Source organism: Dioscorea cayenensis, chromosome 25, assembly GCF_009730915.1.
Source record: "Dioscorea cayenensis subsp. rotundata cultivar TDr96_F1 chromosome 25, TDr96_F1_v2_PseudoChromosome.rev07_lg8_w22 25.fasta, whole genome shotgun sequence".
NCBI lineage: Eukaryota > Viridiplantae > Streptophyta > Magnoliopsida > Dioscoreales > Dioscoreaceae > Dioscorea > Dioscorea cayenensis.
This window is the reverse complement of record NC_052495.1, coordinates 199,877-226,637: the sequence shown is the minus strand read 5'-3', so window position 1 is coordinate 226,637 and position 26,761 is coordinate 199,877. Positions and strand designations below refer to the sequence as shown.

General features: G+C 31.8%; 2 protein-coding genes across 4 annotated transcripts; one reads left to right on the top strand and one right to left on the bottom strand.

Moving 5' to 3' along the window:
• The first annotated feature begins 5,018 nt into the window (after positions 1 to 5,018).
• On the top strand, positions 5,019 to 8,984 carry LOC120252961 (PHD finger protein EHD3-like). Of its 2 annotated transcripts, XM_039261180.1 has the most exons (7): positions 5,020 to 5,553; positions 5,990 to 6,229; positions 6,325 to 6,385; positions 6,530 to 6,633; positions 7,314 to 7,403; positions 7,519 to 7,563; positions 7,644 to 8,984. In XM_039261180.1, the coding sequence occupies exons 1-7, from the start codon at positions 5,434 to 5,436 to the stop codon at positions 8,622 to 8,624; spliced, it is 1,641 nt and encodes a 546-aa protein (XP_039117114.1). In that variant the 5' UTR covers positions 5,020 to 5,433; the 3' UTR covers positions 8,625 to 8,984. The 2 variants fall into 2 exon arrangements, with proteins under 2 accessions (XP_039117113.1, XP_039117114.1); XM_039261179.1 differs by having other exon boundaries at positions 5,019 to 5,553; positions 6,325 to 6,633.
• Positions 8,985 to 9,664: 680 nt separating this feature from the next.
• LOC120252945 (probable methyltransferase PMT26) lies at positions 9,665 to 15,589 on the bottom strand. Of its 2 annotated transcripts, none has more exons than XM_039261153.1 (9): positions 15,438 to 15,589; positions 13,349 to 14,783; positions 13,092 to 13,241; positions 12,541 to 12,811; positions 12,352 to 12,462; positions 11,725 to 11,899; positions 11,184 to 11,456; positions 10,447 to 10,641; positions 9,665 to 10,178 (listed from the first exon to the last, which is right to left on the bottom strand). In XM_039261153.1, the coding sequence occupies exons 2-9, from the start codon at positions 14,750 to 14,752 to the stop codon at positions 9,956 to 9,958; spliced, it is 2,802 nt and encodes a 933-aa protein (XP_039117087.1). In that variant the 5' UTR covers positions 14,753 to 14,783; positions 15,438 to 15,589; the 3' UTR covers positions 9,665 to 9,955. The 2 variants fall into 2 exon arrangements, with proteins under 2 accessions (XP_039117087.1, XP_039117086.1); XM_039261152.1 differs by having other exon boundaries at positions 15,458 to 15,589.
• Between the last annotated feature and the right edge of the window lie 11,172 nt (positions 15,590 to 26,761).

The window sequence follows — 26,761 nt, the reverse complement described above, 5'->3', positions numbered from 1 at the left end:
GTAAAAAAAATAAAAAATAAAAAATCTATCCATCCTTGTCAATTGATACACCACAAATAAATGAATGAAAAATAAATTTCACCTTACCAAAAAAAGCTAAAAAAATCTTGTGTTTCACTTGGCCTCTTAAAGGAATCATCCTTCCGGCACTTCCCTCCGATCTCCGGCCACTGCCGGAGCTTGACATTACCTTCTTCATTGAACTTTGAGTTACTTTTTACTGCTAAGGTGAAACCCTAAGTATGAGAAGGAGAAGGATAGAGTTAGGGTTTTTTCACTATTTCATTGGTTGTCACGTGATAAGATTCAGATATTTTAAGGTTTATTTTAATTATTATTTTCGTAAATTGGCCTTCATGCATGTGAGCACGTGCTAGATTTGGCAAATTTATATATATTAGCTAGCAACGTTAAAGTTTTTTATTTTCATCTCTATCCTCTTATTGATTCCTTTGAAGTTTTGTGTCATGCTTTTATTTTATAAAATGTTATTTATTTATTCTCATATGAAACAAATTTTCAAAATATTCAATGTCATTAATATGACCTATCTTTTTAAGTATATTTCTTCACGTATTTTATTTCAAGTATTTCGATTCAAGCGGTACACTGACATTTTAGTGGACCTAAAAACTAAATTAAAAACTATTGAATAGCCTGAATTCAAATTTAAAAAATTATAAACATTATTAAACAGTTTTATAAAATTATAAAATATACATACATCTATGAATTTTAGTTTGGGTGTAAAAAATATATCATATGATTCAAATATGCATAATTAGCCATTCACTTAATTGATAGTTAAGAACTAAAATAACAAGTAATGTAATTAAAAAGCAACTTAACACAAACTAAATTAAGTATAAAATAAACTTAAAAAATGATAAATAACTATAATGAGAAATAAAACACAACTTGAGAGAAATTGAGTGATGAGAGAAAACTTACCAATTCAAGCAACTTGCAATATTTGTTGTTTTTTTAGATTCTGAGAGACTATTGCATTTTTTATAGTTTATTATTATTATTATTATTATTATTATTACAATTTATTACTAATATTTTAAAAAATAATAATTATGTATAAATAAGTTTAATAAAAAATATATCTAAATATAAAATTGAAAAAATAAAAATATTGGAAAATTCATGTTTTGACCGGCCATATTATTATTATTATCACTTTACACCAATTTTATTTAATATAATAATTTAATTATTTTAATTTAATTTATTTTAAATAGTGTGAGGGTTAGACCTGTCCAAGGGCCAGGCTACCCGTCCAAACTCGAAGGCCCGCCCGAAAAATGGGAGGGCTTGGACAAATGTATAAGGCCCGACCCGACGTCCAGGCCTTGGACAAAAAAAGAAGCCCATTTTAAAAATCGGCCGGGTTTGGTTTTTATTATTAAAAGCCCGACCCGGCCCGGCCCGAATTATAAAATATATTTATTAATTAGTTTTGCATGGGTTTGAATTTCCATTGATTATTTATTAATTAGTTTTATATATACTTATATAATATATATTTATTGTTGATTGTCATTGATGATAATGGTTTGAATTTTAGTTGTTGTAATTGTATAAATATTTGCATTTGGTATTTTAATTTTTAAGTGTTTTTTTGGTCATATTCACATATTAATATTATTGTTAAATTTTTTTTTATAACTTATATATTATTTGTTAAAAAAACCTATTTAGACGGGCTTGGGTGGGCCTTGGGTAGAGGTCATTAAATTTGGACGGGTTTTGGCAAGGGTTAAGACCCAGATTTTCTGGCCAGGCCGGGCTTGGACAAACTTGAAATTTAGTAATTATGGATAAACCCGGCCCGGCCCATGGACAGGTTTAGTGAGGGTAGAATTTAAAAATATAAATAAAAGTACACTTTCCATATATAAATTATAATTTATTATTATTTTTAATTATATACATACACCGGCAAGGGGTACTCCCCAATAACATTAACGATGGATGATTCATCCTTGGCAATTGACACCTCAGGTATGAATGCCAAAAATATTTTCCCCAACATGTTGATATTTTCACCCTAACTGCCCTACCCTATCATTAGTATATCATGAGGTATAATTCAGAATTGTTAATTTATTGTATTTATCTATCATTTTTTTTTTCAACAAACATGTGGCAATCCCCTCCCGCCTTATTGATGGAAGCCAGGGGAGCCCGCAAACGTGGAGTTAATCTCTCTCTCTCTCTCTCTCTATATATATATATATATCCTACTTCATTTTGCATTAGTTTTAAGGTTCAAATTCCGGTCATTATTTATTATATATGGCATGCGACAATTTTTTAATCTATATATATTGCTTTTAATTTGTTTTGTTGACTTTTTGGTTTATATATATATATATATATATATATTTCTCAATATTCTCATGGATGGAATATAAATATAAGTCAAAAAAAAAAAATTGGTTTAATGCACTTGTCTCACTGCAAAAGATATTTGTTCGGGGTATTCATTATCTATATTCAAATCGTGCTTAATAAAGTGGTGTCAAAAATCTCTGTTTAGGAATGCATGTTTACAACCTAATCCCGATATCAGTTGAGTTAATTTGCATAACCGATCTTTATTGTATTCTATACGCACGTCATGAAGCTATAAATCATAAAAGCTCTATTTATGTCACACAAATATATGAAGTCTTCCTCTATCTCCATTACAAAGGTTCTTTCCTTAAAAGATGACATGACTAAAAAAGAAATTTTAAATTTTTTTGAAGACGAGAGTGATTAAATCCAGATGCAATCATAAATAATAAAAAAAAAAGTGTTAATAAATAATCCCGAGCTTCACATGGGAGTAAACCAAGAAGTTAGAAAAATCACACCGATCCCAATACTTGATCAAAATTATTTGATTTCTCAATCATCTACCACAGGATTGCCTCGAGATAAGAACCCCAAAGTCTAATTGAAGACAGTTTTGTTATTACGTTTTTTTCACATTGTTTTAATTTACTCCATTTATTTATAAAAGTTAGGTATTCACTGACTTTTCTAGTGTCATGTACATAGTATGTTAAATAATATATTTTTACTTGTTAATTAATAATATATATATATATATATATATATATGGTGCCACCAAAGCCTTAGATTAATAATATAAGATTGAGAGTTGAATCCTTGCCACGTAAATTATAGCACGACTATGTTCTGATATCTGATTTTTTTTATATTTATAAAAATAAAATAAAATTATACTTATTTTAAATTTTTGATATGAATAAAATATTTTAGAGATATATATATATAATTCGTATAACATCATTCATAGAGTAGCTGTTAAATGAGATAGGTCCCTCTTTTAAAATCTTAAATTTTTTTTACAATAAAAGGTCCTGTATAATGACATCAAAGTTTGATTTTAAAACATGTTGATAAACAATAACTGAATTAAAAGGAAACTTAAGAAAGTGATGACCCAAAAAAACTAAAAACAAAATTTGAAAATTTACCCTATAAAAATTAAAAAATATATATTTGGATTAGTCCAATGACATGTCATTGTTGTTCAACCCAATCTAATTATAAAAATAATAAAAAAAGAGAGCGGTGCTATAGGTATACAGTTTTTTGTTTTTTTAGAGAGATCAAGTAAAAAGTCATGAGACAAACAATAGTTTAAAAAAAAATATATATATGTTATATTTTAATTTATAAAAAATTGATTTTTATAAACAATAAATTTTTATAAATATATATTTTTACAATATAATTGTTTTATATGATAAAAAATAAAGAGACAAAACAATAGATTTTTGAAAAAATATATTTTTATTTTATATAAACTAATTTGTAAAAATCAATGGATCATATAATGGATTTTTATAATTTATTTAAAAATATTATTTTTTTAAACTACAGATCTTATTTTTATAAAACAATTGATATTTAAAAATCCAAAGGCAACCTCTTATGCTGAATTTAGTAATATATTCATTATGAACAGATTAATGAGCTGAATTCAGAGTTTAGATTTCTAACCCATTTTAACTTTTATAATGCTTTTCAAGATTTAAAACTCATAAAAAATGAATTATTTTTAGAAGATAATTCAATTCAAATAAAAAATAATATTTTTTTTTTAATATAACCATATGATTTATAAATTTTATTTATTTTTATGTCCCAAAGGATTTAAATTTCTATATTTCCTCACTAGTTGCACATAGGGGTGGACATGGGCCGGGCTGGGTCAGGTCTGGGCTGGGCTAGACTCAAATATACAACCCATATATTCGGGCTGGGCTGGGCCGGGCCATGTTCGGGCCAAATTGTTTTGATCCAAACCCGACCCATTTGATTATCATTAGGCCCAGGCCCAGCCCAACCCGACCCAAAAAATAAATAATTTTTTTATGAAATAATTGAAATAACTAAATAAAACTACTACTACAACCCCTAACATTTTTAGAAAAATTTAAAAAAAATACAACACAAGTATTATAAATGTTTACTCTTTTCAAACCTATTACTATTATATATATAATTATATGTATTATAAATAATATATGATATATATATTATTTATTTATTCGGGTCGGGCCGGGTCGGGTCGGGTCAAAATTCATCTGACCCAAACCCAGTCCGAAATTCAATGGGGCCAAAACATTTGAGCCCAACCCAGTTTTTTGGGCCAACTTTCTAAACCCAGGCCCTGTATTTTTTGGGCTGGGTTCGGGCCAGCCCATGAGTCACCAGGCCCATGTCCACCCCTAGTTGCACAAGGTTTTTGATAGTTAAATATATATATATATATATTTAAAATTTTCAAAACAGTGAACTCACAATATCCCACATTCAAGAATATTATTTGAAAAAAAAAATTAATATTATGTCAGCTCCCGGACATTCAAGCTATAATTTTTAATTTTTCAGGGGGGTAACATTAAAAAAAGGTTTTTTTTTCTCGAATTTAAAATTATCATGAGGGGCTTAATGTCAATAGGCTTGCATTCCATCCTTTTCCATCTCTGTTTGTGTTTTCTCTTGACCAGAAGACCATTTTCTCTTTCTTTCGAAATTCAAATCTCTCGATCCCTCTCCACGACGCCCCACTCCAACCCCATCGATCGCTTCCCTTGGTGCGCGCCATCACGGCAACCGCTTCCAATCCTTCTTTTCGAGTTTTTTTTCTCAACTTCTTGTTGTTTCTTTCTTTCTTTCGCCTTGGCTTTATCTTTTCTGGATCTAAATTTTCCCCCAAAAAAGTTGGTTTTTTTTTAGTATTTGTGAGCTAAGGTTCTTGTTTTCTTGTCCTGGTTGTGGTTTTCGAGGGGTTTCTTGCTGTAATTTGGGGTGATTTGGGTCGGATTTGGGGTTTGGGAGTTGAGGAGTGGTTTTGGAGTGGTTTCGTGCCCTAGGGTTTGGTTGTGAGTTGGAGAATTTGGAATGGCGGCTGAGGAGACTGGGTGTAATGGGAATGGGAAGTCTGGGTCGCCATCTTTTGGGAAGCTTATCACTTATAAGCGGAGGAAACGTGGGAATGGCTGCGTTTGGTCGCCGGGCAAGGTTTGGAAACTTTTTTTTTACAATAAAGATTGATTTTTTTTTCTTTCTCTTTTCTAGTTCTTTTGTTTCTTGAAATATTGAGTCTTTCTTGCCATATATTCTCATTGTCCATGCGGTGATAATTTCTTGGACTTTAATTCTATTTTAGGATTGTTTGTTGCCAAATATCGAGATTCGAGTTTTTCTTGCCATATATTCTATCACTTATTGATTTTCTGTGGTTTCTGTGGAGTGGCATTCCCTTTGCTCTTTTTTAGTTTTGTTTTGTGATGATGCGAGATGCATTTTCTATTTTGTTAGTTTTCTTTATGAACATCAACCTTTGTTGTATTTCTCAATTTTTAGTTTTTTCTTTCTTTCTTTCTTTTGTAGAATATAATCTGATTGAACTTGGTTAGTTTTTTTTATTGTCAAAATTCCAATCTTTTTATTGTAGCAAGCATTGAAGGAGCCACATGGGGCAATATCCCGTCCGAGTATAACTGGTCAAGATGTGCTTGCTAGAATTGACCACCACTGGAAAATTGTATTGGAACATATGCAGCAGTTGCCTGAATTAAGTGATAGTAGCAGCATCCATAAGTGCATACAGGATGCACTTGCTTCCCGTCTTTTTGAATCTTCCAAAAGATTTAAGATGATGACCATCCATGACTCTGATATTACACAGCCTGAGGTTCTCTGGTCATTTCCTTTTTATTATGTTCTCTGTGAAGAATATTTAGCATTTAAAATGGTCTAGCTTTATAATCAGGTATTCATTGTTACCAGGGAGAATGGAGGGGTTTCGAAGTTGATCGTCATTCCCAAAGACGTGATAGTAACACAAATGGTACCTCAGTTGGATCAAAATCTGGAACATGTGCTGATTCAGATTTATGTTCGAACACTATGAAATGCCAGAATGTTTTCCTTGACATTCTACTTTCACAAAAATTTGCTTTATTGTGTGATTTACTTTGTATAAACTTTCAAGATAACGTTGCAAAAGGCATGTTGGACTTCACTATGATCAACTCAAAGATGAAGGATGGGGTTTATGAGCAGTCTTCTCGATTATATGGTGATGATATTCTTCAGGTAATGCAATTAGTCTAGAGTTCTTGAATAACATTGACGCTTAGATAATTTACTTCTGATTCATGCGGTGTTTCTTGCCTCTGGGATTGCTTAAATGGTAATCGTTCCCAATATTAATGATAAGTTGATGACTTTTTCTTTGAGCCACCATGTGCTCTTGAAGTTGCATCTAAACTCCCTTGGTTTGTATATCAGTTATATTATCATTTTGATGTCGTGATTCAATCTCGTTTTTTATTTGATGCTTCTGGTATTACGAATAAAAAACTAAAGGTAATTCAAGTTTGCCTTATCTTTTTCCATTACAATGTTTGTTGAAAATTTTAGGTTTTCCACTTTCTTGTTACCTCTTATAACTTTGAGTTAGGTTCTGCACAATGTGAAAGTTATTAAAAGCCATTTTATTATGTAGCAACTGGCAAATTCAGCTTAAACCTTTTGCTATTTACTTATTTGTAGGTTTACATCTTATAAGATATGTTCTTTTAACAAGGATGATCATGCTTAGTAGTTAATATACAATTATTACTAACATCATGTGCTTTATGAATCCTCTGTTGGACTTCAAATATTTTTATATGATCTTTGTAGAACACTAGTACTGCCTCATCATCAATGAAATCTTTGTATAGTAATTTTCTTTTATGAAATAAATATATCTTGTGTAACTCCCTTAACAGATATGGGGCAATTTTCAAAAAGTTGGCCAAGAGATGGTTGATCTTGCAAAAAGTCTAATAAGCATTTCTCAAGCTTCCTACAAGAAACAGGTAACATATGCTATATTTCATATTAATTCTCTTGTGCTCAATGAGTATTCCATTGGCAGACTGATTCTTTCAAATCGCTTGACATTAGATACAACTTTCTTTCAAAATCATTTAGGTTGGGGAAGATTTGTTACATGAGAATGTTGAACCGAGGTGTGAGGTACATGATGTTCAAAACTGATAATAACATGCCCCATTTAGCTTATATAACAAAGAGTTGTTGCTTTGAATTCTTAAAAGGTTAGCGGTCAAGCGGCTGTTGAGGAAAAGAATTCGGTGGACTCTTATACCACCTCTCAGTTCCCTTCTTATGAATCTGACCGTTCCAACCGACTTGCTCAAACTGAGGGTTCATGTCTACACAAAGTTTGCACTTGCAAGAATTGTGGCTATGTAGCAGATGGGAATAACAGCCTCATTTGTGATGGCTGTGAAGCAATGTACCATGTCTTTTGCACTGAAACTACCATCCAGAAGATCACCGCACAAAACTGGTACTGTATATCCTGTTCTTCAAAGAGGAAAGACTTACCCGACCCTCTTTTACGTGCCACCAACCAACAAGGCAGTTTGCATCCAAACTGCATGGTTTGTGATAGACTTGAAATTTCTGTTTCTGAGGATCAGAACCACCAGAAGAAAAACGGGAAAGAGCCTTTGACTGAAAATGACACAGAAAGTTCAGTCTCTTCCATGGAGTCCGACGAGCCTTTGGAACCATCCACTACCGCTGTATTGCGCTTGTGCAAGTACTGTGGAACTTGTGAGGATGATGACAGGAGATTTCTAGTTTGTGGACACATGCATTGTCTGTATAAATACTATCACATCAGGTGCCTGAAGAGCAGTCAAATAGCTAGTTGGCAGCAACAAAGCCGCCAATGCTGGTACTGCCCATCCTGCCTATGTAGAGGTTGTCTTGCCGATAAAGATGATGACAAGATTGTCATGTGTGATGGCTGTGACGAGGCATACCACATCTACTGCATGAAACCACCACGCATTTCCATACCCGAGGGGAAGTGGTTCTGCTCCCCGTGCAATGTGAAGAGAGCGAGACAAGGAATGAGATTGTACGAGCAGTTGATTTTGAAGCACCATGGTGGAAAAGAAATGAATCAAGCCAAAGGAGTGAAGAGGTCGGTTGATGTGCTATTAAGTGCTGCTGCGAAGCTGAGCTCAGAAGAGAGACTGGCAGCAGCCAAAAAAGAGAAACAATAACCCCAGTGATCATGTATATCTTCAAAACTCGATGCTTTTGAGGAATTGTTGATATTTTTTTTGGCAGTCATGCATGCCCATGCACGATAAACCGGGGATTGCCGTGTAACTCTTTTCTGTTAGCTGCTAGTGAAGGTGATTTATTTTTTTTTCCTCGACATCTTTAGGTAAAAGTTCTGCCGAAATACGGTTAGGGGGAGACCATCCTGGATCATAATCTTTTGCTGTGTACTCTAGTAGCAGAAACTGTGGCTGAATACGAGAATTTGATGTAACCTTGTTCAATAGATCCTTTTTTGTTTTTGTGCTCAACAGTGACTAGTGATTGCTTTTAATTTGATGTTGTTGAACATTCATGTGCATCTGTATTCATTCCATTTCAGTATTTGCTATATTTTGATTGAATTTCAGTAATAAATGTAAGAGAAATCATATTCCATCAATCAGGTTAGGGTTTCATCAGGGGACTGCATTCACTTGAAAAATCAAGGATGGTAGTGCTAGCTTAATATTGACAGCTTCTGGACTTTTTATTTCAGAATAAATTATTACAGTAGACATTTGGTGTTAGATGCACAAAAATTATGCCTAAAATATTATGATTGTTATTAGTTTTCAAGAATTTTGCTTCCATTAAATTAAGTGGTGCAGTTAATTAAAGTATTAATGAAAATATGAAAATTACCAAAAACACCTTAGTATATTAATACTGTTAAAATTTTTAAGGTAGTTTAGAAATCTAACATTATAGATCTTTTGTTTTTACCATCTGTTTATAAGAAAGTTATAAATGATAACAAATTTATTATTTTCATATCAAATTGGTAAATATAGGGTTAAAGAAGTAATCTTCAGTATTTATAGCAGTATACCACTAATTTCAATCCTGGAGATCACATAAACAACTAGAGGCAGACCAAAAAAGAAAAAGAAAACACCAAATATGAGACTATTAGTTACTCCATAATTACTATTAAAAATTTAAAATATAAGCAGCGAAAGATAAAGAACAGAATACCATAAATGCACCAAGACAAATCTCCACAAAAAACAAATTCCAAACATTGTAAACACCAACTTACAATTGAACACTATGGAGGATTTCAAGAATGGTTTGTTTTTGCCATATTAAATCCTACAATCTTTAGTTCCAATGCAAGTTGTTTTCTTGCAATGGTCAGAGGTGAGTAGATGATACAACACTACAAATGGTAATCTATCAACAAAAAAATACGGCAACAACAAAATTTTAGTACTGATTTATGAAGGATCTGCTCGTATTGAAAAAAAAAGGTAGAACTACTAAAAGAAGAGTGGCATACTGAAAAGTCCTACGACACAGTGCTTGCCTCGACCTCCTTGGGCCTCCAGCTTGTCTTCTGAAGGCACATCAATCCTTCACTTTCCTTCGAAAAGGTTAGTCGGACCTCCCAGTGCAAAGATTTTGCCATGTTCTCAATTTCGTTGATGATCTCTACTTTGTCACGCACAATCAGCTTCCCTTCTGGCCTTAGAATACGGTCTACCTCAGCCATTACAGGTAATAGCTTGCACCTGCAAGAAAACACCATTGTAGGACATAAATATCGCGGTAGAGATGAGTGAATTAGATAGCTTTCTTGATGTGAATGAAGTTCTGCTGGTCAATTATCACACAATGTATTATGGATAAAAGAAATTGTCATGTCCAAATTGCATGTAGAGAAGTATATATGATAACATTTGAACGCGCATTGTGAGAAGGAACTCGCCTCCAATTGTTCATTAACATGAAAAGGTTGTCTATGAGGATTATTTGTATAGGTGAAAAAGTAGCACTGACCTCTTCTTGAGGTTGGAAAATAGATGGTCTGCATGAAGAAGATCATATGATCTTGGGTAGGTGCTGAAGGATTCACACCAATCGTGGTACATCCCGAACAATCCACGTTCATAAATTATGGGTAGGGTGTCAGGTGCATCAATTGAGATGATGTTCATAACCCACACCTTCATGTCACGTAAAGCGGCAGCAAATCTGCAAAAGAAAAGAATCACATAATTAGAACGGAACGCAGGCAGTTGTGACACTTCTTAGTGAGTTGATGGAAGTTCTTCAAATAAGTAGCTGTTTAGTAAATTAAAATATGATGCCATAATGAAACCCATTCAATTGTAGCAAGCAAAGGCAGAATAAAATTCAGGTAGAAATTTATGAAAATTCCCAAGTCTAATGAAGCAAATCAATCATCCCATACAATCAGAAACTATATCAAAACACTAATTATCAAGTCTTCATATAAGTGTATCCAAAAAAAAATAATTGCAAATAAGATTCCATTAATCTTGTTATAGAGAGCAATTTAACCCAGTCCTGTACATTTTTAAATACACCTGAAGCAATTTATGCAATGATTGACTTTTCCATGAAATCAGAATTATTCAGGATATTGTCTTTTAGCTGCAGGTTATTTTAATCTACGGAGACTAAAGTTCATATAATTTTCTTGAAAAAGTTACTTGACAGAGGTATTAGTTTCACAGTATGATAGAACAAGAAATAGATTGACAATGGCTTACCCCCCATAAACAGCTCTCATGTCCATGACATTCCTCACGGTTCCCCAGTTGATCCCCATACCATTCAAATATGAATTGCTCACAACATACTTCCAGTGTGCATAATCTACTGTGAAGTCTTCAGGAGCAGGTTTACCATAAACCCCAGTCTGAGAGCTGTTCAACCAATAGGGAGTTGTTTCCAACCTAAGTGGCCACTGTACTGGCCACCTTGATCCACGTTCAGCTGGATTTGTAGGCAATCTATGCATACATGCTTGCAAGGGGACATTCCTGATAGAAAAATATATCCCATATTAATGACTTTTTTAGAACCACAGGGGCTAATGTATTAAAAAGAAACTAAGAAGTAAAACAAGTATAAGTTCAGTAACAAGAAGAACAAAGGAACCAGCAACAACTGATTCAAGCAGCAAATACATCTAAAATTTAAAGCCAGACTTTTTGAATGCATTCATACATATTAATGACTTTTTATACCACTGAACTACAGAAAAAAAGAGAACAATGGTCCAAACTGTAAATGGATAATAAAATTTACCAGGCAGCATTTGGATCATCAGATTCTTGACAGAGTGGAGGGCTCTTTGCCTTTCTTTTGTCATAACAAGTGTTGTCGAGAGGTTTCCTATATATTGCTATACCCACGCGGTTTAGCTTATCCTTTGTTTTCATCAACATATCCCAACACATAGCCTTTGTCAAAGCAGACATGGCTGGAATCATTTTCCAAAATAAGTTAGCACTGAAGAAAGATTTGAGCTCAATACTCTCTCTTAAATAATGACATTTTGAATCAACCCATTAAGCCCTAACTGGAGATAACTTTCAGGTTGCTACACTTCTATAATTGGATCTATCTCTGCTAAAAGGTAAAAAGTCTTTTCAATTAATGATCAAAGACGGGAAACTAGACAGGAGATCAGTTCTAATAAAATCATATGAACAATAAACCAAGGTTGAAATATTTATAACACTATCAGAATTGTTTTTCTTCAATGCTGATGGGCATTAGTGTTAAGGTATATGTAAATAGATAGTCATTGCTCATCTGAATTAATTTTCTAGTGAAAATATTTTGGTTACCATGCTGCTTTCACCACAGGCAATTCCTCCCTACCTATTATTCTACATGTTCACTCAGAATTTCACAGGAATACTTTCATACCTCTCCAGATCTCAACATCTTCAGGAATGTTTTGGTAAACTGGGGTAGCAGACCAGACAAAGTAGCCACCAGGCCTTAACAACCGATTTAACTCCAACAACAGCATACCACCTGTACATTACACTGCTAATTTAAAGATCACCACAAAACAAAGGCAAATATATCAAAGTAACTTCAAGAGGGAATCACCTTCAATATGCCATGGTACCCTACAGCGAGCACAGTGAATAACATCAAATACCCTGCCGGGGAAGGGGAGCCTCTTGGTACCCATCACCCCTGAGAATGCTGGAATTCCTCTTTCAAGGGCAAATTGAACCTGAGCCTCATGCTCATCTTTAGGAGCAAATGACATAGTAATGACATCTCTGTCAAAAAGATAGCCTCCAAAACTAGCCACTCCACAGCCAACATCCAGTACGACCCGACTTTGTTTACCCCAAGCTATACCAGGTAATGCCTGCAATATGCATCATGAAAATCCATAGCATTGGTTTCCAGAGTCAATGCAAGCATTAGTAGGTATGTGAACAACATATACAGCACTTAAACAGTTTTTCCAATTTCCAAGTTAAATTGGATTAAGAGGAATCATTAACATTCAACATACTAAATTTTCACCATCGAATGTGGCCAAAGAGATAATTGACAGGAAGTGAAAATGAATGAAAGAAAAAAAAAATACATTCAATTATAAAGGTAATTGAGAAAGTAAGGGTATCAAAAGAATGGTAACAGACCTCCTGTATCTTATCAATGTAGTGAAGTGCCCCATTTTTGAACTGAGTTCCACCACCTGGAAAAGTAAGGTATTCTCCAGAAACTTTTACCCAATTTTGGTGCCCCTTATATTGCACAAGCGCTGTATGAGGAACATTGTAAAACCATACCTACAGTATAGTGCAAAAAAAAAAAAGCAAAGAAAATCATAGCTTGTCATTAAGAGTTGGTTGCCAGTAGCAAGACGCAAACAACTATCCATATGTAAGCTGAGTACCTTGCCCCTGCTTTTTGGCCACTCTATTGACCGTCTGTATTGATCTGGAAGAGGCACAAGGCAAGTTGGAGCCTCTTCTGGGCAGTGTCTTTCCCGATGCTCATAGTGCTTGGTGGATTTAAGCTTCTTTATTGCTGCATCATTGTCAAGACATGGGATATAGTCTGTCCTTGCAGAACTATTACAAAGTTTCCAGGTGAATTCAAAGGACTGCTTTGAAGAAGAAGAAGCAGAAGTTATTTGCGCTTGCCTCTCGTTCTTTGACTCAGTTGCTTGTGTAGACCATGCCCCATTCTGGGCATTGGTTTCATTTAGAAGCTCTGACTGGGCCCCATCAGGAAAAACCTCGTTCATAGCCTGGTCATTTTGCTTGTCTCCAACATTGTTGCCACCTGAATTATCTTGGTTTTCATTTCCTGTGTTGTTTATTTGACCATCACCCATTTCATCCTTGCCAACTTTCCCATCTTGCCGCATTTCATTGTTTGTAGCTTCATCAAAATTCTGCTCCAATTGCTTCTCTTGCTCATTTTTCACATCTTCGTTGGATTTTTGTTGTGAGTTCCCCTGCGTGATACTTTCTGTTACATCAGAATTTTGCTTCATGTTTTCATCCTCTCCATTATTAACAGTTTCATCTGAACTTTGGTCTATGTTCTTCTCCTCCATATTATTGCCAGTTCCATCTGAATTTTGTTCCCTGTTTTTCTCAGGTGCATTATTAGTAGTTTCATCTGAACTTTGTTTCATGTTCTTCTCCTGCACATTGTCACCACTTCCCTCAAAACTTTGATCCACACTCTTCTCCTGAGCATCATTAGCAGCTTCATCTGAATTTGTTCCCGTATTTTTCTCACCAGAATTCTGCTCCAAGTTCTTTTCTTGGCCTTCACTACCCGAACTTATCTGATGACCATCAGAATCAAATTTCCCACTTTCCACACTTGCCATTCCACCTTCAGTCTCACCATTTACATCATTATATGTCTGACCTTTTGATGTATCATCCCAAGAATCCTTTGCCCCCTTGTCACCTTTGGCTGCATTCTCTGCTTGGTCATTATCCTTTGACTCGTTTGCTGAATTTTCAATTTCTTTTAAAGTAGAATCAGGATCAGGCTCGTTTGTATTAGTATTAGCATCACTATTAGTATCCCCTTTTATCGCATCTTCAGGCAAATCACTTTGGTTATCCTCAAACTGTTTCAAATCAGTTTCAGAAACTTGATGTTTCATCTCTGAGTTGGTTCCTGTCGAAGACATGTCTCCCGGCACAATGGTTGATGATGTCATCATCCAGACTCCAACTAAGCAAAGAGCAACAAATACACCCATGGTCGCAGTCGAACAATATGAAGAGTTCCTTCTAGTGTCTATTCTTGAGTTTCTCCCGAACGCCATCATCTTGATAGAAACCAATCCTCAATTTATATATCTGGAAAATCAGCCAAACAATGCACAATCCTTGATTTAATTAAATGAATGAAAATAACAAATAAGATCTAGCATATGGATTCAACAAATGGAGAACATAACAGCAACTCAATAATTGCAAAATATGGCACCAGATAAGAGTTATAACAACTCTGAATGGATTCACAAAACTTCAAAGGGATAATGACAGCAGCTAATTAGTCTTTAATTAAACCAAAGTAGCGCTACAGACCAAAATTTCCAACATAGTTTTGCACAAACAGAATTACAAGCTAAACAAGGAGACCTACAGTAATAAAAATCTTGTATTAGTCCAGCATAACAACCAAGAGCTCATAGAATCACTTAACAACCAATTAAGCTCCAATATTTCAGCAAACTCCCACAGATCAATGCTCACAAATTAAAAATTCATAGAATACTTAGAATTACATGAAATAAAAACAATCAATTCATGCATCTTTCTCAAAAATCTTTCAAGTTTACAAGCAAACCAAATAACAACAAAAATCATCAGAAATGAGACAAAAATCCCCCATCCACACCAGATCTACAAGATCAGCAACAGCGAAGAGAGAACACAAAAAAAAAGAAAAAAAAGCATCCAAAGAAACCAAAAATCGCAAAAAATTCAACAGAAAACAAAGCTCCAAACCTAGAATTACATCATCCTACCAAATCTCCGCTAGAAATCCACTTCTGAAGCCAGAGAATGAAGGAAAAATGGATCAATAACAAGAGATTGAAAAAACAAATGCGAAGGTTTCTCCCGCGGCTCGCGGAGGAACAAGCGCTTTCGAAAGTGCCTTCGAGTGATTGAGAAAATTTTCAAATTCCCCCCTTGAAATGAAATATATTTTATTTGCAAAAAACTTCCTACATTTTTTATAATTTCGTAAAAGTCCTTAAGACTTCTCTTTCATCCCATGAGAAAGGTGAGGGTTCGTGAGTAATTCATCTCACTGGTTGCAGGCAGGAGAATACGTTGGTTCAGTACTATTATATTTTGACACGTGTCCCGTATGAATGTTATTATATTTTTTTCTATCGTGATTGGGGGACAGCGTGTCGATTTTTAACAGGGTGAAATCGAGTGATTCTCTCGTTCCAGAAAACAGGGAGATGAGTTCAATTAAAAGTATGTTTTTTTATAATAAGAGGTTTTTGGATATAATCACAAAAGAACAGTGGCGGGAAAATATCAGAATTTTTTTATTAAGTTTATTTATGGAAGGGCGTGAGAAAAGGTGAGCCATAAGCAATCCGGTTTAACGGGCATTTTGGTTTCAGATGGTCCTCCGGAACAACTTAAGGGCTTCTCTTGTCTGCTGTGTTCTCTCCCGTGTTATTTATTCTCTGGTGACTGGTTTCAGTATTGTTTTTGTTCTCTGTAATCAAAGGCGTAGTCAGAAATTTTTTTCAAGTGAAGGACTAAAATCTTTTTAAAAAAAAAGATAAAAAAATTTTTAGAAAACAAAAAATGAATGAGACAAATATTAAATTTTTTTAGAAAATCAAATTGTTAAACAATAAATTTTATACAAAAATTTTTATTATATACTCAGTTTATTATGTTAAAAAGGCTAAACAATAAAATTTTATAAATATTTTTATCTAAAATTATAATTTTTTTTTGAGGTAATTATAATATTTTTTTAACTATATATACTAATTTATAAAAAAAATTTCATCAAACACCAGACTTTTGCAACTATATTAATTAATTTGTAAAATATTAAACACCTAAACAAAGATTTTTTTCTAAAATATTTTTTTATATTAGATGCATTTATATATATATATATATATATATATATATTTATGAAGCACTAAAGGGGGCATGGGCCGCCGCGTAACCAGGCCCTCTACATCCGGGTTGGTTGATGGCCAACTTGTATCCGGCCCGATCCACAATGCCGACCTGGCGGGTTACGGATCCAAAAAAGCCCGCTAGTTTTTCAGTGGATGAGAGTCGAAACCCAGACTTGTTAGAAGCCAATCAAGCCTCTTATCCACTACTCTACATTTTATTTAAAAAATAATTTGAATAAATATAAAACGAAGATCACAAATTATGTTTTTTAATTTATTTTTAAAAAATAAAAAATAATGTTTAATAAATTAAAAAAAATTTGAGACAACTCAAAATAATTCAAAACAACTTTAAAAAAATATGAATTGAAGTATTTAATTCATTTTTCTATCGAATTAAGTTGTCAAGAAGAAGATAATTAGATTGTCAAGATATATTTTAAGTCTAACAAAAATTAAAATTTCTGTTTAAAAAGAGCATAATTTAGAAGCAGTAGAAACATCAGGCATATATACATAACTAAATACAATTATGTATGAGATGTTCTATACATCCACAAAATAGATAAATAACTGGAAAAAGAAAAATAATATCATAAAAAAGGTGCAAAAATATAAATATTATCCAAATTCACCATGTTATCTATGTGAGAAGGAGCTAAACACAATGCTTCTTTAACCCAATTTCTTTTTTATAATTAATGAGATTTATTAAAAGAGGAATTATTCTAAAATTAATTAATATTTTGATTATTATTAGAATGATAATTAATGAAGTATTAATTATTATTACTAGTAAAATATTATTACTAAAAATAATAATAAATAATCCTCCTTAGTATGCAGGATTTAAGGGTATATATACTTGGAACCCTCCTTAGACCTTGCTTGCATTGTAAGAACCCTATGCTATGGTAGGCTATTGTGTTTTAAAAAGTTGTTATGGGTACATGTTCAAAATAATTAGTGCTAAATCTTCTCACCGGGATGAAATGCTATGATATACTGACAGGTGCCAGTGCTATCTTCCGCATACATTGCTTTCCAAAATTTGAGCAAGCTACATATTAGTTACCAACATGTTATTATATGATTAGGGAATTTACAAGTAAATAATACATCTCATCATATTTGTGATTATTTTTCTAACAAAATCATAAATATTAGTGTGGGCTCCTTTCTTTCCACCCGGCCTTTGATTAGGATTGACCGGTTGAAAAGCATGGATCACAAATCAAAATTTAAATTTTTTTATATTTCAGATGATTGCGGGTTCGTGACTCCTATTAGGGGCAAGCCCCATATTAATTACCCCGAACAATGTCATGGGAACCTCCGATTAAGAAACAAGTGTGAATGAGAAGTAAGCGAGTAAACATGATAATTTTTTTATATTTTTATTTCAAAGATGCATGCGAATACATGATCATAGACAAGAATACAAAAGAAGAAAAGCTTTATTCTCTAAGAGAGCTTAACAAGAGATTTTTTTTAGAAAGAGCTATTTCTATCATGCTCTTCAAAATTTATTTTTTAGCTGGCGCTCTTAGCTCCTATACTGAAAGTGTGTCAGAAGATCCTTTTAGCTTTGTGGATGTAGCTCTCCTCAATTTCTTTTTATGTGGGTTTGTGTCTTGAAACATGAGCTTAGTCCAAGTCTGCAGCCCACTCTACATTTACGAGTTGCTTACTTGGCCACTTTTGCTTCTTTTTATCATTTGAAGACCTTGGCTCTTTGCGCTTCTAAAATCTCCGACTCCTTGACTTGTGAAACTCCTCAAGTCTTTGGCTTTAGTACGCTTAAAAACTTGAGTTGCGTTTGTCGTTTACGCGATGCATTTAGGTCTTAGCTCTTCAATGCTTTTGAGCCTTGACCATTTGATAAAGTCGTGACCTTTAACATGGCTAGGGTCATTAACTTGATAATTTTGACTTGATTTTTAAAATGATCCTCAAACTCTTTTGAAAGAGATCTTATAATGGGCTTAGAAAAAAATCTTTGCTAACTCAACTTTTTTTCGATGAATGTTGACGAGAAGCATTTTTAAATTTTTCATTCATTTTTTTATCATCATTTTTTCTCCGTGAAATTTTTCATTTTTTTACTCTTCCTTTCATTTCAAGAAAAAGATTTTTCATTTTTTTATTACACCTCCTTTTCACTCCAACGGGTGTCGAAAAGACATCCAAGTGAGTTTCAAGAAAATCTTTGTCAACTCTTCTCTTTTTTTATGAGTGTTGACGAGAGATATTTTTTTTGTGAACTTTTCATTCATTTTTTTTATCACTTCAAGGAATTTTTTTATTCTTCTTTTCATTTCACTTTTTTTACTCCAATGAGTGTCAAAAGACCTCAAAGTGAGCTTGAAGAAATGGTTTGATTTTTTTATGAAAAAAATTTTTTTACCCCAAAAAGTGTCAAAACTTCAGGTGGAATTGAGAAAATTATGAAAAAAATTTCTCGATTACCCCTAGAAAATCGAGACTTCAGGTGGAATGAGAGAAATTTCATGAAAAAAATTTCTCGTTACTCCCTGGAAGTCAAGACTTCAGGTGGAATGAGAGAAATTTCATGGGAAATTTCTCATTCTCAAGAAAACCAAGGCTCGAGGTGGAATGAGAGAAATTTCATAGAAATTCGTTACTCCCAAAAAAAGCCAAACCTTCATGGTGGAATGAGAGAAATTTCATGGAAATTCTCATTCTCCCAAGAAAAAGTCGAAGCTCCAGGTGGAATGAGAGAAATTTCATAGAAATTCTCATTCTGCAAGAAAAGCCAAGGCTTCATGGTGGAATGAGAGAAATTTCATAAGATTTTTTTATATAGGAGGCCTTGCAAAAAAATGAAATTACCAAAATACCCCCCACTCAAATTCATCCTTTACTTTCTCATTTTTTTACTCTTTCTTTTTTTAACCCATCCTTTCATTTTCCCATATTTTTCCTTTTCTTCTCTTATTTTTACTCACCCTTCCATTTTTTTCCCTATTTTTTTCTCTTTTTTCAACTCACCCTTCCATTTTTTTCCATATTTTTTTCCTCCTCTCTCTTTTTAAATTCACCCTTCATCTTTTTCCATATTTTTTTCCTTCTCTCTCTAAATTCACCCTTCATCTTTTTCCATATTTTTTTCCTTCTCTCTCTTTTTAAAATCACCCTTCATTTTTTCCATATTTTTTTTCCTCTTTTTTCTCACCTTTCATCATTTTTTTATTTTTCCCTCCTTTCTTTCATTTTTTTTACTTCAAGGAAATTTTTTTTAACACTTCTTTTTTTTTTAAAGTATCATCACATCCTGCAACTCTTCTCATTTCTTCTCACCATCAAGAACAAAAAGGATAGGATAAGGAAGTAGAGAAGCATCAAGCTTGCATTACATAATTTTGACTGCTAATCTTCATTGATACTGTAAAGTTTATTGTGGCCTGCATTCAAACCTTATATAGTGCTCAACTCGGGGACATCCACCGGCGCAGCCATTTCTCTGGTTTTGCTCAGCTTGAGGCTTCATCGTTTCAAGGACTCCAACATCAGGGATGGACTCGGTCATGCTCGTCGTTCGCCGCATCGGAGGCCGAAGTCTCTTTCCAAGCAACATGCCTTGTTTCCCTCCTTTTTACTTGCTTCTCCGATGCTATAAGAACCCAAGCAGAAGGAGAAGCTCGAGATCAGCCATGGCGGTGGCGCTCTGAAACTTTCAACCAAAAGAGTAGAAAGAAGAGAGTAGTTGGAGAAGGTATGGCGGCCACACTCGTGACCGATGATCCCAAACGCCAGTGAGAACGAAGCCTTGAGTGATCTAGTACAAAGGCCAGGCAGCGAGGAGGAGAGGGATGGCGGGAAGAATTTCTTTAACCGACTTAATGTGAATGGAAGCTCGTCGACGAGGACTCGCCGGACAGTAACGTCATTGAGTTGGGTTGAGTTGTGGTCCTCGTCGAAGCAAGATCTCATCCGGCTACCACCGCCCATATTGCCGTTGATGATGCTAATGATGCTCTTGAGAGAGAAGACGAGCATGCTTCGAAGCATATATGCATAGTTCGGAGATTGCGAGAGAAGGAGAGTGAAAACAAGAGAAAGAAAGAAACCCATGCTATGAATGCATGCACGTGCATGGACTTTTTTCCTTAAATGCATGGAAAGCAATTACATATATATATATATATATATATATATATATTTTAGAGAAAAATGAATCATGATAATGCATGTACATGCATGCATAAAAAGAGAAACTATATATATATATTCTTTTTAGAAAGAGAAAGGAGTGTGCATGTACGGGCATCTATTGCTCTTTAAATGAATGAAAATCATATATATATATATATATACATATATTCTTATTTAAATGCACACAGCATGTGCAAAAACTCAGGCGAGGATTACACAACAGTGGATTTTTTCTCTAAAGAAACATAAGTACTCTCTTTTTATCCCGAACCCCATCGTTTCTTTTTGTTTTGTCATCCAACGCTCTCGCCGTCTTTCTCTCTCTATCTTCTTCTCTCTTCTCTTCCCCCGCCTTTTTTTCTCCTTCCTCCGTCTCTCCTTCTTTCCTCCTCTCTGTTCTATCTCTCCTCTTTTTTCTCTGCTACTTTTTTCTTTTTTTCTTTTCTCTCTCTTTTCATTCTCACTTTTCTTTTTAAAACTCTCCGTATTTTTCTCTTTTTTTCTATCCTTTTTTTCCGTCTCTCCTCTCGTCCCCTTTTTTGTCCCAAAAATCCTCAACACCTCAAGAATCTCCAACTCACGGGAGAGATTTTCTTTTTATTTTTTTAAATTTTTGAATTCAAAATTCGATCCCTATCCATAATCTCCTTTTTGTATTTATTATTATTTACTTTTATTTATTTATTTATTTTTGAATTTCCCTCCCTTTTTATTATTATTCATATATATATATATATGATATATCTTTATATATATATATATATATATATCTCTTTCCTCTTCTTTTTCTCGTTTTCTTTTTTTAGCATCCGTTTCCCCAAAAAAATCCTCAACACCCCGGAAAATCCTCAATCACGTGAGAATCAAAATTTTAATCAATTCTTATCACTGAATTTAAATTCTTTTTAAACTTCAAACTCCCTCTTTTTCCCTCTCTTTTATTCATTTTCATTTTTTTAATATCTTATTATTATTTTTATTTCAATTATAAATTCCTAATGGAATTAGGAATTAAAAGAAAACCATATAAACAATTAGTGGCATGGATTTTTTTTCACTTCCAATCTCACGTTCAAGATAAGCCAATGTGGTGCTAAATTCACATTTCGCTACTGAAAATTAGATTGGTTGTGGACTCCATTTAGTTGTTGATAATTTTTTTTTATTATAGCCATTGATTTTTTAAATTTTATAACCTTATTTTTATCCCTAGCGGTTACCAAATATATCTCAACTGCTCATGATCTCTTATAGTTGTAAAAAAATCTCAATCTCCCTTTCCTTTCCTTCATGGTGGTGCCGCCGGCAAGGCTTCTTATTGAGAGTTGTTTTGTTTTTACTTCCAAGGTAGGATCTTGGAGTTTTGTGCATATTTTTAATTATTTTCATTGATGTTTGTTGGTTCTGTGAGATTTTTCTTTTTTCTTTTTTTAAATTCTAAAGTTGTTTCTATTTGTAATTCATTTTTAAGCCTTAGATTTAGCCCTTGAGTTTCTAGGGTTTATTCTCAATTTATAGTTTGAAAGAATTTTGTTTCTCTTTTGATGTGTGACCAGGATGTTTTTATCAATTTAATCATGTCTCAAGGATGAGGTTTTGCATGATATATTTGATGTAATGCGATGTAGTTTTAGATTTTAATTAATTTCAATTTTCAGATAGATAAAACTAAGTTAAAATCTTTTAAGTTAAAATTCAATTACCATGTCTGAGCATATCTCGATAAATCATATTTTGAGTTCCTTAATCTTGAGTCAAACCGGTATGATAATATAATTTATTATTATTTTAAGTTTATTCAATTTATGCCGCTCTTTGTTTTCAAATTATTGAGTTATTTTTGTCTTAATCCAAAGACCCATTTATTTATTTATTTTGAGGAGTGGTGAAGTGTCTTATTTGGATTTTTTTAAATATAATACTTTTGAGAATAGAAAAAAGAAAACTATATGTCTAAATATAATAAATACATGTATATATTTTCAGGGTTAAAATTAATTTTAACAAGTTTGAACCACCAATTAAATGCTATATTAATTATATTTAACAAAATAATATTTTAAATATATTAATATAAATAAAATAATATAATTAGTAAGAAAATATATAAATTTAACTTCAAAAGAGAAGAAATAGAGCTGTTGTCATACGTATAAATAAATCTTTAAAAAAATGTCTGAGTTGTCCTCTCCTTCTGATTTTTTTTTGTTTCATCACCGTTTTCACTTTGTTTTATCCCCGGTATCAGGATTTTTTTTAAAATTTAAATTTTCAAATATTTTTAAATTTTCTAACTCTTTTATAAATTTTAATTTATGATAATTTTTTTAAAAAAACTCCAATATACACTTTTTCATTATTATTATTATTATTATTATTATTATTATTATTATTATTTATTCTGTCATCATTATCTCAAGATTTTCGTGGAAATTAACATTATTATGGTAAACAAGGCACCATTCACACAAGTTGTTTTCTCAGGCTCTTTAAGGTAGTATTTGTTTGGAGGGTTTTTGAGTTACATGTAACTTGAGTTACTGGGTTTTCTGAAATCCAGTGTTTGGTTCACATGATTTCAAAAACCAATGTAACTCATATTACATCCAATGAGGGATTTAGTTTTACATTTGGCCGTAAAACCAAATCCCTTATCTTTAAATTTCTTCAAATGCATAACTTGTGACCTATATTTGACCATGATTAAACATTTATGGATATTTTTGTGGAGTAAAAAATTATAAAATTTAATAATAAATTTAATAATTACTTTGACAATTAATTTAATAATAAAATTAAGAGATAAAATGATCAATGCGATAATTAAAATCATTAATAACATGCTAAAAATATATGAAAAGTTCAAAATATATTTTTATTGGGTTAAAAATTAAATTTAAAAATTATAAAATATAATAAAATAAATAAATAAATATACTAATAAATTTAATAAACTAATTTAATAATAAAATTAATAGTTAAATTAATTAATACGGTACTTAAAATCATTAAAATATTTATAATGTAAAAAAAAATTAATTTCAAATTTATAAATATCTCTTATCAAATACAAAATCCTATAATACAACATCTATAGTACATTTAACCAAACAATAAATTTGACTGCACTGTATTATAAAATTCATGGATTTTCAGTTACACTGAACCAAACGCTCCTAAAGTTCATTGGGAGTAGACTTTTTAAATGAACTATCCAAATAAATCAAAACATTTTAATCTCCTTAATCTTATTGTCCCATGTTTGCTTTCTCATCCCCAATCGAAATAATTACCTGATTCTTGCAACTAATCAATTTTTATGGGGACACATTGAAAATTAAAATATATATATATGAGGAAAAGTAAAAAAGTGGCAATCAGTTTTCTTGGAAAGGTAGAAGTACAGTTCCGAACATAGATAATCTTGTTATCTAAGACTTTTTTTTATTGAACCAATGAGATTTCTTCAAAGTTTGGGAAATTTTGTTAAAAAAAAAAAAGGACTACAAGCATGTACTTTTTTAATGAATCAAGCTCCTAGAAACTCTCCACATTTTTATTTATTTTATTTTATACACAAATATCTTTTCCATCATTGCCTTCTTCACACTCTTCACTTCTGCTTTTCTTATTTGTCTAAAAAAACAAACTACAAAACTTATAAATGTTTGTATTTTTTAAAAATTTATATTTATGGATATATACTCCAATTCTATTTTATCTTCTTTGAGATACTATCAATTAATTTTAACGGTAAATCAATTAAAATGGACAAATAAATAGTATCTCATAGAAGAATTGAATTTTGGATTTGTGCTTCTAATCATAACTTCTATAACATCTCAAAACTTTTTTATGGACATCAAAATATTTAGATTTTATGCATATATGTATGTATAATATATGAATTCAAAGATAACTTTACTTCTTTTTAATGTAACATGAAGAAACAACTGGTCTAAAAAAATGTCTACCCAAAAACCATGTTAATATTTTTTACTAAATACAACACAACTAAAAATAAAATTATCTTTGATTAAAATAAAAATGGGCAAAGTACTCTTACATATATGATCCCAACAAAATTTAAAAAAAATGACTTGCATTTTAACTCAAAGGCAATATATTTGCACTGTACTGTATTACTTGCATTATTTTTATGTGCTCTGAAACACAGCCAGCACATGCATTAAATCATATAAAAGGACAAGATTCATAATTTTTTACATGAATGACATTGAGAGAAGTAAAGTTAAATTATTTAGCCTTGTTTATATAATGTATTTCATCCAATTAAAAAAAAGTCAAAAACTACTAAAGCCCTAATGCTTCCCTTAATGACAACTGCCAACTTAAAAAAAAAAAACTTTTTATATTATAAGAAACCTATAAATTTCATTTTTTTACAAAAAAATAAGCATAATGATTTTACAAATATCTTGTTATTTTTTTAACAATTACAATGAAAAAAAGTTTAAAATAAATTTCTTTCAAAGGACTTTGATGGCCCAAGTTATAAATTCTTTTTGCCCCAAATCATGAAAAAAAAAAACTTGATTAAAATGTTGTCAATAAAACACACACACACACACACACAAATCAACAACAACAACCACCCAAATTATGGGCACAATCTAACGCATGTCCGCCATCCCTTCTCATTATTATTTTATTTTATTTTAAAAAAATGGCGACAATTTGAGGCACACACAATAATGTTCATGCAAACATTTTTTATTAAATTCACATAACCTTCACTTTCACTTTAAAAATATTTCTCATGCAAACATTCTTTTTATTTATTCACTTGTTTATAGTTATTTTGAATCTTACAAGTTTATTTTATCTTCACAAAAGTTTAAAAATTAAATATGCACTATACTTAAAAATTGGAAAATAATTTTAAGAATTATCAATTATAATTTTTTTTAATAAATAGGCAACAAGCACCCCATTTAAAGGAAAATACAGAAATGCATAGCAACACGAGCAACAAGCATCTGTATCCTTATCTTGTATGTATACGATTCAAAATTAAAGATATTTATATATACACATAATATTATACCAAACTAAAACATCAATTGATTTGTTTAAACTTAAAGTTGTTTTACATATCATTTTTTTAAGAATACTTAGATATATTTATTGATGGTAAAAAATCTCATGTGAAAAGATGAGAAGTCTAATTGTTGATGGTGAATAATATAAATAGTAGTTTATTCATTTTAAAAAAATATTTACATAAAAAATTTTAAATTTTTATTTTGTCAAGCTCAAATAAATTTAAGTCTAATTAATTTTTTTTTATAAAGCGAATAAACTATAAAATAAATTGAGTAAATAAGAGTTACAAAAGATATATTTCATAGATAAATATATCAAAAAAAAGTTTCATGATGGTGCTTCTAGCCTTTGTCACAAAAAAAAAATTATAAGAGAATAAAGTTAAAATTTACAGGACTATCTTTTCCATTTGTAAAATATATAATTTTTTTTAACATTTTACTTATATTAATGAAAAACAAATTTTTGTGCCATCACATGTTTAAATTCTATTATGGAATAAATTAATATTAGAATCTTATTTAGATTAAAGTTGGATATCATCCACTGGAATAATAAACAATAGATATCAAGTGAAATAGATAAAAGGATTTTTAAGTAATTATATTAAAAAAACTTAAAAAATCATGAACTATAATATAATTGTTGTACTATTGTCTTCAATTTTTTTTCGTTGACATAATATATACACACAATTCTTTCGTTTTTGTCTGTAATAAATAATATATATGTATATATATATACATACATACATACATATAGTAATTGTTGTACTATTGTTTTTTTGGGGACCACAGGCACCACAAGAATAACATAAACATGAAACATCTAGGGAAGGAGAGGGTTGCTATTTGGGGTGCTCCATCTATTCTTATCATTGATAAATAACATGAAACTTCTGGCATGTGAGCAATACGTAACTGA